This window comes from Sinohyriopsis cumingii, chromosome 4 (genome assembly GCF_028554795.1).
Source record: "Sinohyriopsis cumingii isolate HCF-2022 chromosome 4, ASM2855479v2, whole genome shotgun sequence".
NCBI classification, from domain to species: Eukaryota; Metazoa; Mollusca; class Bivalvia; order Unionida; family Unionidae; genus Sinohyriopsis; species Sinohyriopsis cumingii.
Genome location: NC_142964.1, coordinates 68232452 through 68247963, shown reverse-complemented (window position 1 = coordinate 68247963; position 15512 = coordinate 68232452). Strand labels below are relative to the sequence as shown.

The 15512-nt window shown below is 34.0% G+C and overlaps 1 protein-coding gene across 1 annotated transcript in view; it reads right to left on the bottom strand.

The window, feature by feature from the left end:
• Window positions 1-2563: 2563 nt before the first annotated feature.
• The window catches only part of LOC149801390 (epithelial sodium channel subunit beta-2-like), a 59647-nt gene continuing 46698 nt past the window's right edge, over window positions 2564-15512 (bottom strand). Inside the window, exons 5-11 of the mRNA XM_089955462.1 lie at window positions 13877-13982; window positions 12084-12156; window positions 11416-11473; window positions 7599-7657; window positions 7142-7217; window positions 5991-6121; window positions 2564-3915 (exon numbers count right to left, since the gene is read on the bottom strand). Of these exons, the coding sequence (XP_089811588.1) occupies window positions 3342-3915; window positions 5991-6121; window positions 7142-7217; window positions 7599-7657; window positions 11416-11473; window positions 12084-12156; window positions 13877-13982 (1077 nt within the window). The 3' untranslated portion in view covers window positions 2564-3341. The remainder of the gene's footprint in view (window positions 3916-5990; window positions 6122-7141; window positions 7218-7598; window positions 7658-11415; window positions 11474-12083; window positions 12157-13876; window positions 13983-15512) is intronic.

Below are 15512 nucleotides of genomic sequence, written 5' to 3'. Positions count from 1 at the left end.
TTCAACATGGAAGAGTTGTAAGACAATACGTGCCAATGACGTCAGACTTTGGAAAGTCAAGGACATCACGTGAGAGAAATGACGAAATGTGGGAACACGACTATGATTCACGTTTGAAAAGAGATCCAGAATTTCTAGGCATCATCAAACTGTACGATGTGGTGGACATCGAACCTTTGAATCCACGCGACAGTTTGTTTGAAGGACAAACCAATGCTGCCTGCTAAGTCCGATACAAAACTGACGAATCTCAAGGAGCAAAAAATCAAATACATTGATGTCATAGATTTTGCATTAACAGGTAAATATGCACGTGGCAATTGAGCGACATCATCATACGCACACTTCAGCCAAGGTGTTCTTAACTTTTGCCAAAGCTTGAACATGAGATGTATCTCTTTGACTTTTAAACGACACCAACAAATATGCAGTCTAGCCGATGGTGCGATGCAACTTGTGAAATAAAATTTTGAGTTTCTGGCATTACGAAAATGTCCTTTTCGTGTAAACAAAAGCTAAAATTCTTTTCATTCTTCTCCAAACATGTCATCGAAGATGCCAAGATGTGTTTGACAAGAATCAGACACGATCCCGTCGTCCTCACAAAGAATTCCTTTCTGTAAATGAAACGGATTTTCTTGGCTTTTTTGGAGTAGCTTGTAAGAAGATTGACACTTTTTGTTATTCGACATGATACGTTGTGGAGGAAGATCGAATAAAAGTGATTTGACAAATTCGATTGTGATGATCAATAAAAAAGAAGTTCCGAAATTTACTAAAGCTTTTGGATGACCTTCTATCAAATTAGCTTCAACAAATAATGCATAATATTGTGTATTTTGTAAAATGAATGACTGTTTTTAAATGAAAGTAAAGGGATTTGTAGTTTCTTTAACACATATCACTGAGCGGATTGTTACAGTGAACAGGTGGGGGTAAAGTCGAAATATCAAAGAGCGGTCACATCTGACAGATTTCATCTTTAACAAAGATTGCAATAATTGCGGGTTTTCTTACACGGATTTTGTTTCATTAGTTTATTCATTTCTGCACTCAAAATGTTGGGTCCTGGCAAGTTTGCAGCATAATTCGGTAACAGACGCTGCACTCAAATTTGGATATGTCACTTAATTTCGGTTTGCAATCAACACTCATCAGTAATCGAATCCTCCATTGTTTTCAAAATTACTTATGGCTGTGTTGAGGGTTAGAATGTCTGTTTTATAAACATGTGTTCCTTTGTACTAGAATGTAAAAGGCATACGTTACTCTGTGTGTGACAAAATGTCAAATAGCAACAGTTCATGTAAGTTCAGTCATTAATAATTTGCACGTAGAAAACTAATTTTAAAAAGTGATTGTTTAAAGCCTACGTTTTCTTGTTTGGAGTTCGTTTTTACGCATGCTATGATGGCGCCTACTTATTCATTTAATAAATGTGTACTATTGGGTCTACGAAATTATAAGATCCGCTCCTCCTGACTGTCGGTGGTAGAGGTGGAGAGAGAGAGAGAGAGAGAGAGAGAGAGAGAGAGAGAGAGAGAGAGAAAACAGAAGAAGGAAAATGAACTGGCTGACATATGGAAGATCAGATCTGAATGACATGAATTAGGGCAGATGCATTTCCTAAATGGGAACGGAAATGAGATCCTTACGTGATATCGGTACTGTAGCAATTTAAGTGGTGTCAACACTGGCTATATAATTTTTCTCTCAATTATATGTTTCAATAAAACGTTATGACCTATATAACAGATGGTGATCTCAGTTATAACATGTCAGACTTTTGTGGCTCCCCTGAATGGAGCTTTTGTGAAGGATCACTGTGATTATGATTAGTATAGTCTTGTTCAACCTGACCTCTCGTCGATTTTTCGAGATTTCCGACTGGTAAAGAAAATGTTTATTCTCTTAACGTTGCATCGAGACTTTCCCAAAAAATAAAAAGTGATTTCATTGGCTGTTGCGATGAGGTGATATCTTGGTGAAGATAATATGACGTCATGTATCATGGATATATGTTTTTTTTTCCACCAGATGATTGAGGCACACCTCCTGCATCAGCGTCTGTTTGTGGAGTAGTTTTAAATTATGTTCTTTAACACTCAAAATAATTTTATCTTGAACGATTGCTGAAAATATGTCTACTTACAAAATATTATTTTAAAAACGAGAGAGAGAGAGAGAGAGAGAGAGAGAGAAATTGTAGATTCACTTGTACAAAGTATTGCCGATGCAAATTTTATCGGTAACAGAGATTAATGAAATATTTTAGCAGATCTTCGCATGGCGGAGATCTCACAAAGTAACACGAGATCTGATTGATCTCAAGTAATGACTTCATAACATCACGGTAGACCCCAAATTAATGACTTTTTCCAACAAGGTATAGCCAAAACTAATGTTTTTTAACCCAAAACTAATGAATTTATGACAAAAGGGTAAACAGATGGTTTCCCGTTGCAGACGAGCAAATACAGCTATTCCATTACTCGAAGCATTCATATTTGGAAACATAAAGAATGCAAAAGAAATGTTTAACGAAAAGAAACAACATCTGGGATAGTTAAAAAAGGAGGTTTTATTATTAAAATTATACACAGTTCATACACAAAATATCAATTCAATGTTTTAGTCATATTTTCTTACACGTATCTATTGCACTATGCTAGAAGTCAAAATGATTTAACAGTAATAAATAGGACATGATGTATAATACTTCCAAACTTACGTTTCTTTTTAAGAATAAGATTTATAAGTTGAATGTAAATGCATACACTGAGTTTAAGTTCCTTACGTTCATTACACAGATATGATATAATATGTAATGTTATTTACAATCCATGATTCTTATGTACAAGAAAAAAGTATATTTTCGAATCTTTTTGTGTAACCATTTTCATGTATTTGAGAGTCATATTTTTTTTAATTTGAGCACAAAATACAAATTTTGGAAACTTTAATGCGGGAAAACACATACAATAAATTAAACCTTAAGAAAAAACAACAAAAAAAAAACCCAAATCATGAAAACACTGTCTAATTCATTGATTTATGACTGATGGACAAATGGAGGGGGAGGGGCTTTAAAATATGTAGGTGCACAATACAAGATTATGTACACAAATAAAATATAGTTTATACTTAGTTTTAACTAATATTCAAATATTCTAAAACTGCATATGTTTAGTCTTTATAATTTTTTTATACCTTAGTCTGGATATGGACTCTGTTCATAAGGTGACTATGTGGACACAGGAACTAAAATGATTTCTCGAGGAAATATTAAATAGCATCCTTCCATACCATCGATAACGACTGGTAAAGCGCAACATCAAGAGTTAAATATATGTTGGTTCTAGAACATTCTTTGAACTGTAATAAGCAGACGATCCTCCGTACAACGGCGTGGCGTCCCCTTGGGCCAAATTTCGATCCCTATTGGAGTTAATTTGGCCAGAACTTGACAGCTGGCGTTTTGGCAAACCGTTTATATGAAGCAGTTCAACATATGTATGATCAGATGATCCAGCAGGAATTGATGCCGTGTTAGGTGCATTTCCTCTCCTTTCCGGTGTATTGTACTCGCCTGGTCCCCTTGGCCGCTCGGAAATAACGTTGCTATATAACCGCGTGTGCCCAGTTCTTTCCCATGGGTAGTTATATTGTTCACCCTCCTTCGGTTGTACATCTGTCCCTCTATGCTGATTTTCCTCTGTTATCGGGGCCAAATACGCATTTTTTCGTGACATGTGAATGCGACTCTGGGCATTGCCCGAGAGAGTAATGCCCGGTTGATGCTTTGCTTTGCCCATTTTGATCTCCTCACGACGGCGTTCCTTGTACATGGCCCAAGTTACCGAAGTTATTTCCGAGTCCGTGAGAACTGTCATGTTATCACTCTTCATTGATGATCTGGAAATACACTTTTTTAACTTAGAAGCGGTTAAAGATCAAAAGTTAATAATTGCGCCATATTTCTCTTTGTATTACAGGATTATTTCCGCCCAAATACTAGTCTTGGATTTTGACCTATAGACATATACTAGTACACAGGGGCTCGTTACAAAGAAAATCAAGGGATGGGGGTTCTTACCTGTAATAATATAACACAAGGGAAGACACCGGTCCGCACCCCTCGGCAGTTCCAGCACTGCTAGTTTATCCTAATTGCGTCTGCTAATTTCCAACTTAGGCCAGTCGTAATCAAGAATAGTTCAATTTTGAAAACACCTCGACACACTGCGTTCAATTTGTGATATAATGGAGAAAATGCAATAATTGTTCGCCGATCTTGACGTCTGGACAACTACCCTACTCACAATGCAATTTTGCATTCGGACAGTCTTGGATTTCATCATTGACAGAAAGGTAAGATCCGAACAAACTCGAGCGTGTATAAAATATTGAACACAACTTTACATTTAGATAATTAGCAGTATATACGCTTATAATCGAATTTTACCATGACACAATAAAAGTGTCCATTTCTGTGTTCGATTTCGTCTGCTTGTATTTACCGTGAAATTGCACACTCGAGTTTGTTCGGATCTTACCTTTCGGTCAATGGTGAAATCCAAGATTGTCCGAATGCAAAATTGCACTGTGAGTAGGGTAGTTGTCCAGACGTCAACATCGGCGAACAATTATTGAATTTTCTCCATTATATCACAAATTGAACGAAGTGTGTCGAGCTGATTCGAAAATTGAACTATTCTTGATTACGACTGGCCTAAGTTGGAAATTAGCAGACGCAATTAGGATAAACTAGCAGTGTTGGAACTGCCGAGGGGTGCGGACCGGTGTCTTCCCTTGTGTTATATTATTACAGGTTAGAACCCCCATCCGTTAATTTTCTTTGTAACTAGCCCCTGTGTACTAGTAAGCTAATTACAAGACTCGGTTGAAGTCGGGGAATTCTATTTTAATAACATTTCAGCTGATATGGTACCTCTTCCGGTTCTTTTTAAAAGACTTCAAAAGAATTTAAAAGGTAACTACTGCTACATAGAATAATTACCGCAGATCTGGACGATTACCTTAAGGTTTATTGACCTAGAAACAATACGTGCGCGCGCACGTGTGTGTGGTTCCGGTTAGTTCTTGTAAACAACTTTCCATTTTTTTGTTAAAAAATCTATATACGTGTAGTTCATTTTTACAAGGAACATCGACATAAATAAATTCCAGATATAATGTATTATACAAATTTCGCTAGAACCAAAGACAAAATTTTATCAAACAACATGAGGGGACCTTGCCATGTGCTTCGTAATATCTAATACGCTATATTCGATTTTACTATATCTGGAGTTTACTAAGTTGCACAAGAATATTGTCTGAACGTCCTTTAAATAAGATGTCAGCAAGTTACGTAACGTATGTGTAAGGGGGCTGGATTTTTATTCGGTAGTGCATCTCTTTCCTACTAAGTTTAGAGAGAAACCTTAGTTATCTATATATGTACCCACTGTCAACTGCGGACATTATTATGGGAAGATAAATTCTGGAATATGTTATCTATTGTACTCCTTGCAAATTGTAGACATTGTCACAGAAAGATAAACTCAGGAATATATGTACTGACTGCACATACATATAATACACATTGTCATGAAAAGATTAACTCAGGAATATCGTATCTGTGTATGTACTCAGTACAAACTGTAGTCGTTGTGAGAGAGAGAGAGAGAGAGAGATAGGCAGGCAGGCAGGCAAGGCAGGGCAGGGCAGGGCAGGGCAGATAGATAGATAGATAGATAGATGGATGGATGGATGGATGGATAGATAGATAGATAGATAGATAGATAGATAGATAGATACTGGAGACATTGTCATAGATATTCTCTTTCGTACTTGAGCGTATCTCCATTTCCTTATTGTGATAAATATGATTTAAAAGCTACATTGGTAAATACGGCGTTTCAAGATGCTACAAAATATGGCTGGCAATACATTGTGTATGTATAATTACAATATAAGTCACCTACTTGTTTCGGAGATTGATACTGCAGAACCAGATAAGTCTGGCCACCGTCCAGATGAGTTCCCCCACTGTGATGATAGATACCCCAGCGATCAGGGCTGACAGGCCACCGATCCGAGCCAAAAGGTCCAGGATCTATGATAAGTTTTAGCATTTGACATGAAAAGTATTGAATGTTAAGTATATAAATTAATCTGGCTATCTACTGTTAGACATATCTGTATTGTGTACATAACTTTTGTCCATGATTGTAAATTGTACTTTAAGATAATTGTAATTCGAAAACATGTTAGCATGGACTTTTGACATTATAAGGTTCTGGATACCAACTTATTTGCAGTTTGGTATAATAATCCTTTAAGATGATTGAGTCTTTTTCTTCTTCTTCAGAAAATGTTATTGCGACAAAGGTCAAATGGAGGCGTATATAAAAGAGGTTTCTGTCAACAACGTCTTCATTCCTACATTAAAATCAATCTGTAGAATCATTTTTAGTTGTGTTTAGATATATTTTGAGAGGAATCAGCTGTTTAAATTATTCAATGGAATTTCAAAGTGCTTTGGGATTGTTGTGAATTTATTCCAAGGCATTCTTGATTATATCTTTGTGATACATCAAGACTGTTGGCGAATCAGCCTATTCAGTGCTATTGGTACATCAGCATATTCAAGACTTTGACTTTATTTTGAATATTCTATACTTTTGGACTAGTGGTAGACCTTTTATGATTATTTGAGATGTATTTCCCAATAAAATAAGTTCCTTTTAAATTTTCACTTTTGTATTCAAGGGAAATACATTATTTGCTAAGTTTGACAAAATTTCTGGTTTCGCTTTCTTTCTATTACTTAGTTTAAGACCTTATATTCGTAATACATGCATACATACAGCACACATACATGCAGGATACAGTCATACAACATATATACATACAATACACATGCATACAAGTGACGACATAAATACTATAAGATTCTCTTTTTTTAAAACAACAACAAAAAAATGCACCAGGAACTCAGAATAGTAAAGCTCAGAATTTTACTTCAGTTCTTGCCTAATGAGAAATATACAGTTTTAAACCGTATGAGTTAATCAACATCTTAAGTTACTTCGAAATAATTGGGATTCACCTTCAAGAAGAAAAAAAACCTTACCGAAAATGATGTCTGCTCTTGAATCTCTATAACCTTTCCCTCACCGAAGTTTATAGACAGCTTTGCTAGGGAATTCCTGAATAGAGAAACGTTTATGATGAATCGAAATAAAATATTCCATTTATTTATTTTATTTATTTATTTATTTATCTATTTATTTATTTTGTTTGTTTGTTTGTTTGTTTGTTCGTTCGTCTGTCGTTCGTTCGTTCGTTCGTTTGTTTGTTTATTTTTTTGTTATTATTATTATTATTAACTATTCTCCTTCTCCAAAATGAAGAAAGCTTACGCAGATTCAATCTATTATGGGGCAAACTCGACACAACCATGTTTCTTTCTCGGGGCATGGGGGCGTGGTGAAAGAGGTTGTAGTCTCATTTCATGCTGCAAGGTAACGGTAGTAAATGGCATACTAATTTCTCCATCCCAGCAGTCAAAAATTGACAAATATCCTTACCTGACTTCTGAAGTGTTTATTGTTACGTTATTCTGTATAAGATTCTCTTGCAGGTATTCCTAGAAAAGAAAAGCAACTGTCATCACGATGTAATAACAATAATATGTTATTAGTAAAAAATATAATAAAATATAAATATAAAAATAAATGCTGATTTGCATTCCAATTTATTAAAGTGTCTATATTTGTTCTTCTAATGACCAAAGTTAGCAGAATATTCTGAAGCCATTGAAAGAACCCTTTTTTTAAATTAAGAGAAGATGCAACCTAATTAGTGGTTTGCAATATTGATTTACACGGTTCTCGTATTTTATTAGACATAAATAAAAAGACCATATAGCATTACCTAATTTACTTTTTTATAAAATTATTCAAGAAATAAAATGGCTATCGGTCGCTCAGTTAAGAAATGCAAACAACGATTTGCTGGTTTTAAGATGGAAGTATACCCTATATTCACGACCACCATTACAAAAGATTTTACAATATCAATCCAAAAAAAATATCATATTCCTTTAACCCTTTAAAAGAAAATGCATGCGCCTAGATAGAAACATAAATAATTATATAACTATTACCTTTATCAAATTACTTTTACGCTGAGGACGTAATTTTGCGACATAACGTTAAACGGTCTAAGGTGATTATTCCTTTCGAAAAGAATATTGTTTCCACACTTGGCTGTCTCTACACATTCAAGCAGATTGTAATTCTACGTACAAAACTGCATAATTTTAAAATACAAATCTAAAATTTAAGATTGATTTGCCCTTTGAATTTATGCACCACATGTTTTATTTTCCATTTGACTTCAATTAAACACAGAAGAATGCATGCATTGCAATTTTCTAACAGATAGATGTACGTAGATTACATTACTGTAATTACAAATTGGTAAAAACAAAATTAAAAATTGAATAAACCCATACGCATATATTTGCTAAGTTCAGCTTACTCGTTCAAAACATCGGTGATCAATGTGGTTTGAGTCGATGATCATTGTGTTGTTAGGTATGAAGACAGATGGATGTGTGTGTACTGTCAAGTATAGCAATGGAGGTTGTTTCAAAATATCTTTACAATGTTTTGAACTTTAAATGAAGTTTTAGAAACACAAACTGACTGTTCAAGTACTAGTTTATATAAGTTTACCTATTTGCAATTACAATAACGTAATTTATGTATTGCTATCAGTTTTAATTAATTAAAGTGTATAGTTTCTTCCGTGCTCATCTGAAGTCGTATGGCTCAGATACATGGCATAATGGGCATGACGAATACATAAACCTTACAAAAATATTACAAAGTGATAATCCGCTTCTTTCAGTATACCTTTTTTCACACGTTGGCTTTAAAACATCTGTTTGAGGTTCACTTGAGGCTCAGTGACTTATGAATTTTATTTCATTTTTACAAGTTTGAATATATATATATATATATATATATATATATATATATATATATATATATATATATATATATATATAATTCATTTATAGAATCTGGATTAAGAAATCTATTAAATTTTGTAACAGTATATATTTTAAAAAAACACTGAATCCTAACTGCAGTCCAACCGAGAGGATTACAGTGGTGCCAACAGCGAGAAAAACCGTCTCCCCAACACCCATTTGCACCCCTACCCCCACCGAATGTTTCCATTGGACGCACTTACTGCGATTTTATCCTCGATAATTCTAACACGGTTAATTTACCGATGTGAATTATTTGAGTAGACGAAAACCTCGAGGTCGCTTGCGAGTTAAAGCTCTCTTAATACTTTTGGTTTTCCTTCAAAATCCAATACACATGTTTTAGTTTAAACTTATGTCTTAATGGGCCTTAACTGGAAACCCCATATTAATTCTTATTATACACTTCTACGACATCGTTTATGAATAATTGCGTGCATGAGTGTCAACCTTGTAAACGTTAGCACGGGTATTGTCTGTCCCAGACGTATATTCGAAAGTGACTTTTTAGAGTATGTTGGGGTGGGGGGCACAAAGTTTCTGGAAAAAATAACTACTGCAGGACCTACCGTCAATATGGTTATCGATAGCTTGAGGTACAAAAGTGAGATAAAGAAAACATATATATATATATATATATATATATATATATATATATATATATATATATATATATATATATATATATATATATATATATATATATATATATATATATATATAAGTTGTAAGAATATCTATTAGAAGGCAGAATCCCACTGAATCCTAAGCGCACTCGAACCGAGAGGATTACAGTGGTGCTAACAGCAAGAAAAACCGCCCCACCCCACCCATTTACACACCCACCCCCAAAGTTTTCATTTGAACGTAATTAATTAATGCATGAATGTAAATCATTTAAGTAGACGTCAACCTATGGGTCACTTGCGAGTTAAAACAATCTTAATACTTTGGTGCTTCCTGCAAAGTCAAATACACGTGTTTTAGTATTCGTTCTTATTTTATATTTCTACGGCATCGTTTATGAATAAGTGCGTTTAAAAGCGTCAGCCTCATAAACGTTAGCGCGGTTATTACCTGGCCCAAATATCTATTCGAAAGTGACTTATTAGAGTGTGGTGGGGAAAAACCCACAATGATTCTGGGAAAAAATAACTACTACTGCATCTACAATCAGTATTCTCATCGATATATTAGGGTTAAAAGGAGAGAAAAGAAAACAAATTATGACAATTACTGGTAAATGTACAAAATATTGTACTTTCAAACGACGAAGCGGAATCTTGGCGTATTTCTAACATTTATATTTATATATGCCACATTCCAAAATCAGAAAATAAAAATACACATAAGACCCATGTTTCTAATTTAAAGAAAAAAAAAATTATCGACAATAGCTCTATTAAAAAAATTGTTTCTCTTTGAATTTGATATACGGGAGACACACAGCCCCGTTCAAATGTACCCTCCTATATCCTAACAATATTTCTTTATGTTCATCTTCATAGATGCTGCATTTTTCCCCATCATAAATATATAAAACAAAGGTATCACAAACAGATGCTTATGTACATGAACCTTGTGTATTCTATTAAATATGCTACTTTATTTTCACATTATTTCTCTCTCTCTCTCTCTCTCTCTCTCTCTCTCTCTCTCTGGTATGCTTGCTCTTTAAAATTAATTTGTGGTCGTTTTAACCCTTGTATTTTGAAGGAAAATAGCAAAGCATATGGCTAATTCCGAAAGCTCTTCACAAATCATCCGGTTTGACACATTCTGTTAGATAATCCCCGTTTTATACATCTTTTTGTTATTTTACGAATTGGAGAAAATTCATAACAATAGACCTTTATTGGTTTTGTTGATGTTTTGTTTTGTTTTGTTTTTATCACAATTTAGGAGTGTACGCTGCATAAGTTTTATCACTTAGACGTTAAATGACCGTTCAATATACTAACATACACTTCTGTTTTAGGTACCTGTTGGCTTATTCTACAAAGGTATCACCATTTTCTTCATATTTGACCTATAACGTGCATTCATCTCGTGGGAGGGGGGTGGAGTATTTTGGTCAGTTTGATTCTAATCTTCTTTTTTATCTTGGCAAAAACTCGTTTGCACCACTATTGTCTCGGCTTCTATGTATTCCCAGTACAATGATGTAATGGGAGAAACCATAATCCGTGTGAGTTCGGCGGTTCTCTTTGGATCGTTTGCTTTCATCCACTTCAAAAATCACATTACGCGGACAATAGTACTCTCTCTAAGAAAAAATAAATGTTTTATGAACTTGTTATATAAATCTCTTGTTCACGAATAAAGATACATTTGTATTTACTCACCACAAATCCTTCCGTCGGCCATATGGAAGATCTGCTGTCTATTTCAAATTCTAATGTCCTGGATAGACAGACAAAGAACAATACATTTTTTATAAACTTATACTGCTGAGGGGAAATCGTATCAGAAAGCGAGTAAATTCTATCATAAAGAATTAGTCTGTATTACTTTTTTAAAAAACAGAAATTCGTTTTACTTTTGATCGTCTGCTTTATATATCTGAAAGATGCGGAACATATTTATATTTTACTTTATACTGGTTGATTTCGATACAGATTATGTACCGAATTGTTTCTTTCTTTTTAATGCAAGCTCAGCAAATATTATATTAATGGAATTTCTTAAATATGGCACTCCAGCGCATTCATATATTTCATAATGTATCATAGCTGCATTTGCAATTGTATTGGTTAGAATCATATTGCATCTGTTTGAGAGAGAAGAGAATGGATGGTTTACAAAAAGATACGTCATATTTACTTAAGACTGCCATAAATCATGCCAATGTACCTGGACACGAAAATAGATGCCGATACCCTTTTGTTTTAAAGAATTCATAGTATTTCCAAATAATATAAAGAAAATACTGATTGAGTGATAATAAATCTTTTGAACAGTTCACATCTGAAGGAGAGGGTTTTTGTTTTTGAGATGAATTTTATATCTTTACCTGCAGTGATTGGGACAATTACATCCGGTTTTCTTCGCTTTAGCCAGCTCTTGGAGCGCTCGAAGGCATGTATCTGTCGACATGAAGCAATGCATATATGTTTTATTATTATTATTATTATTATTATTATTATTTCAGTAATTATACACTGAGCCCCATTGACATAAATATGCTGACTCGTGGGTGGTTAGACCATTTGCTTTTGTACTGTCGAGGATAAATGTTCTATCTATACACATCGAACATCCCATAGTCTTTGCCATCATAAGCAAGGCCCATATATGCACATTCTTATGTTACGTGTTTAGGCTCTAATAAACAGTTACAAAAGAAAGAGTGAAAACAACAAGCTTTGAAAAATTTAACAAATTTTTTTTTCCCTTGGACAAACAATGTAAAAAATGAAGAAAAAATAGAACTTACGGTTTTAAGAAATCAAATCTATAAATAATCCAAGATTAATCCACGAATTAAATTTTAGAAGTCCTAGTAATGAAATGTTCTAATGAATTCAAGTTTGAGTCGCGACGAAAAATCCAAAATGAAAGGCGATGACGTACACTGTAGTCAGTATAGCGCTGATGTGTTTACAGTTCTTTGTGAACTACAGAAAATAATATTCCAATGTTTGAATTCCGAATAAAATTTTAAAAAATGTCTTTGTCCAAGAATTATGTATGAGCACTCTAATATTTTAAGAAAAAAGAATTAATCTTTTAGAATCCAAATAATTTGAAAAATTATTAAAATGTAACTCAAACTGGTCACAAACAAAGACATTCCAGTGTAAAAGCCCTACTCAGAAATATCTCTCTAAACATCAATATTAAATCTAACTAATGCGCAATTTCGGAAAAATCAGAATTGTGAAAAAAGAGGCTGTTTACATATCTAAAATCACGTACTCCCAGTATGACCTTGATAAAGACCAATCATTTTACTCCGAGAATAAAATAAAAATAGAAAGTTGTTTACTTGACTCAGTGATTTCTGAATCAAAACCGGGAACCAAGTAAAAAACAGAAACAATGTTTCTATTATTATGTGTTTATGAAAAGAATCAGGTAAAACTGAATTTTTGGAAAGTATCAAATTCCAGTAAACAAGATAACATTACTTAATATGTAATGAAATTAATTTAAAAAAATAAAACTTACAAACAGATAATTAAATTAAATCAAATATAAATTAAATCAAATATACATAACAACTTCGAACATTCCGTTGTCTTTGTCATCATATGCAAGGCTTATCTATACATATCGAACATTCCCTTGTCTTTATCATGGCATGCAAGGCCCATTATACAAATCAAACATTCATGACTTTTCCTGTTATTAGGCGATAAAAAAATATTCGTTTTAAATGAATGGCCTAATAATATTAAGATCGTATTCTTCAGCATATTCTGCTATTTCAATGACGTGCACCGTCCAAAAAGTCTTGACTGATGGAAAGCATATCATATTAGATGCGTTTTTAATATTAGAATCAAAGATAAAATACAGCTTGTTCAAACATTTATTAAAACTGCTAGAACTAAACCATACATTTGTATAAATTCATGACAAATTATATCACATACCACTAGTCAAAGAACTGCAAACTCTCACAATGAAATCATAAGGCAACTTTACACTATAAAACCTACAGGAGAAAAAAAAAACAAGCAGCTTTTTGGCAAGTAAACGGTGTATTTTTCTCTTTTTGCCCTGTCGATGTGCATCATTTAAAATGCTACTCTTTAAAGTCTGTATACATTATATAAAGAAAAGGAAAGAAATTTCACTCACATGCATACTTGAACCCGAAGCACTGAGATAGCCTTGAGGAAAAGGAATAGTGGGAACATTCACAATAGGTCTGCACTAAGTTCTCCAGACAATTCTGTTCACATGTCTGCAAGTTTGGGAAGAATCAGCATTAGATATTTCAATTAATGGACGTAATATCATGTTGAAACATTTATTGTTACCAAAGTAATATGATTTTTATTGCAAAGTCACGTCGAGTTGTCAGAGTTGGAAAATCTAAATTACGACGAGACGCGAATCAATCAAAATCGTTATTGCTTTGATCAATATGTCTTTGTTTTATATCCTTCAATTTTCAAATACTTTAATAAAATCTGTCAACTTTTCTGAAAATCAAAAGAACTGCTTAACATTTCAACCTTTCTAGTATGACATTCATCTTAAATCATAAAATGAATGACTTTTTAGTCAGCTGATAGGCGTATGAATATCAGTTGCATAATTATTGTGCAGTTGTCGAATTTTGCATCACAGGAGATTTTACCAGCTGAATGAATATTTCTCTACAAAGCCAGGCTGATAGCGTTGGAATTATTTCTGGCGGGACATTGTGAGGGGTTCTGATGTGGACTTGTCATGAGAAAACAGTTATGTTGACAGTTATTTACAACAGGATTAGACAAATTGTTAGAACTTAATGATTTGTTTCAGAGAATATTACTCATTTCCTTGTGCGTGTCAAGAGAGGCAACGTCATAATTTTACACGCAGTGCATGTTTTAGGAACGCTGCTGTTATAACCAGGTAGCCTCTTTTTTGAGTAAAATAATGGAGAGGTATATGAAAAAAACATGTACACTCACAAAACACGCCAATAATAAGTAAATCTGATGGGCACCGATACGCGTTCATGTTCTGCTTGGAATACCAGGTGGACTTAATTGTAATAACCTATCAGATAAAGCATTGCATTTCGTACTATAAAGAATTATTGTTTGAAAATTGTTTTCGAATTATGTTTTTAACTTTCATAAATTTGAAAGCTGTTATTTAATTGGTGAATCGAAAGGTCTACAAAACATGACACATTCCTGGTGTCTGTCAGATAGCCGTTTCGTAGGAAATCTCGATTTTAATTAGGCTGAACGCACACGCCCTTTCATTTTGTTCATGGAGCTATGTATAATCATACTATATGTACAGTTAAAATTGCCACTGCGATCAACCCCAAAATGAGACTTAACATATCCTCTCGAATCAGACCACCAGCCAAATTAATACTATTTTCCAAAGCCTAACTCAAACCACCGGCCAATTAATAATATTTCCCGACCACCAGTCCGAATCAGACCACCGGCCTATGAATACTATTTCCCCCAGTCCGGTTGGTACTCTTAATCGGGACTAATTAGTGTGTAATCGCTCTGAAACAAACAATGAAATTTGCCGTAAGAGAATCACATCTGTTACCATCCTTTACCCAGGCTTCTGCTATAGGTTAGCAAAGATTTGATCATCCGGTGTTTGAAACCATACATCGTGGCGTCAGTTCTCATGGGACTGGGTTGAAAGCAGTATGTAACAATAATGTACACAGCAAAAATTCATAATAAAAAAGAGCTCGCATACTAGAAAGGATATAGCACGCACAATGGCACGACTTGCAGGTGCAACA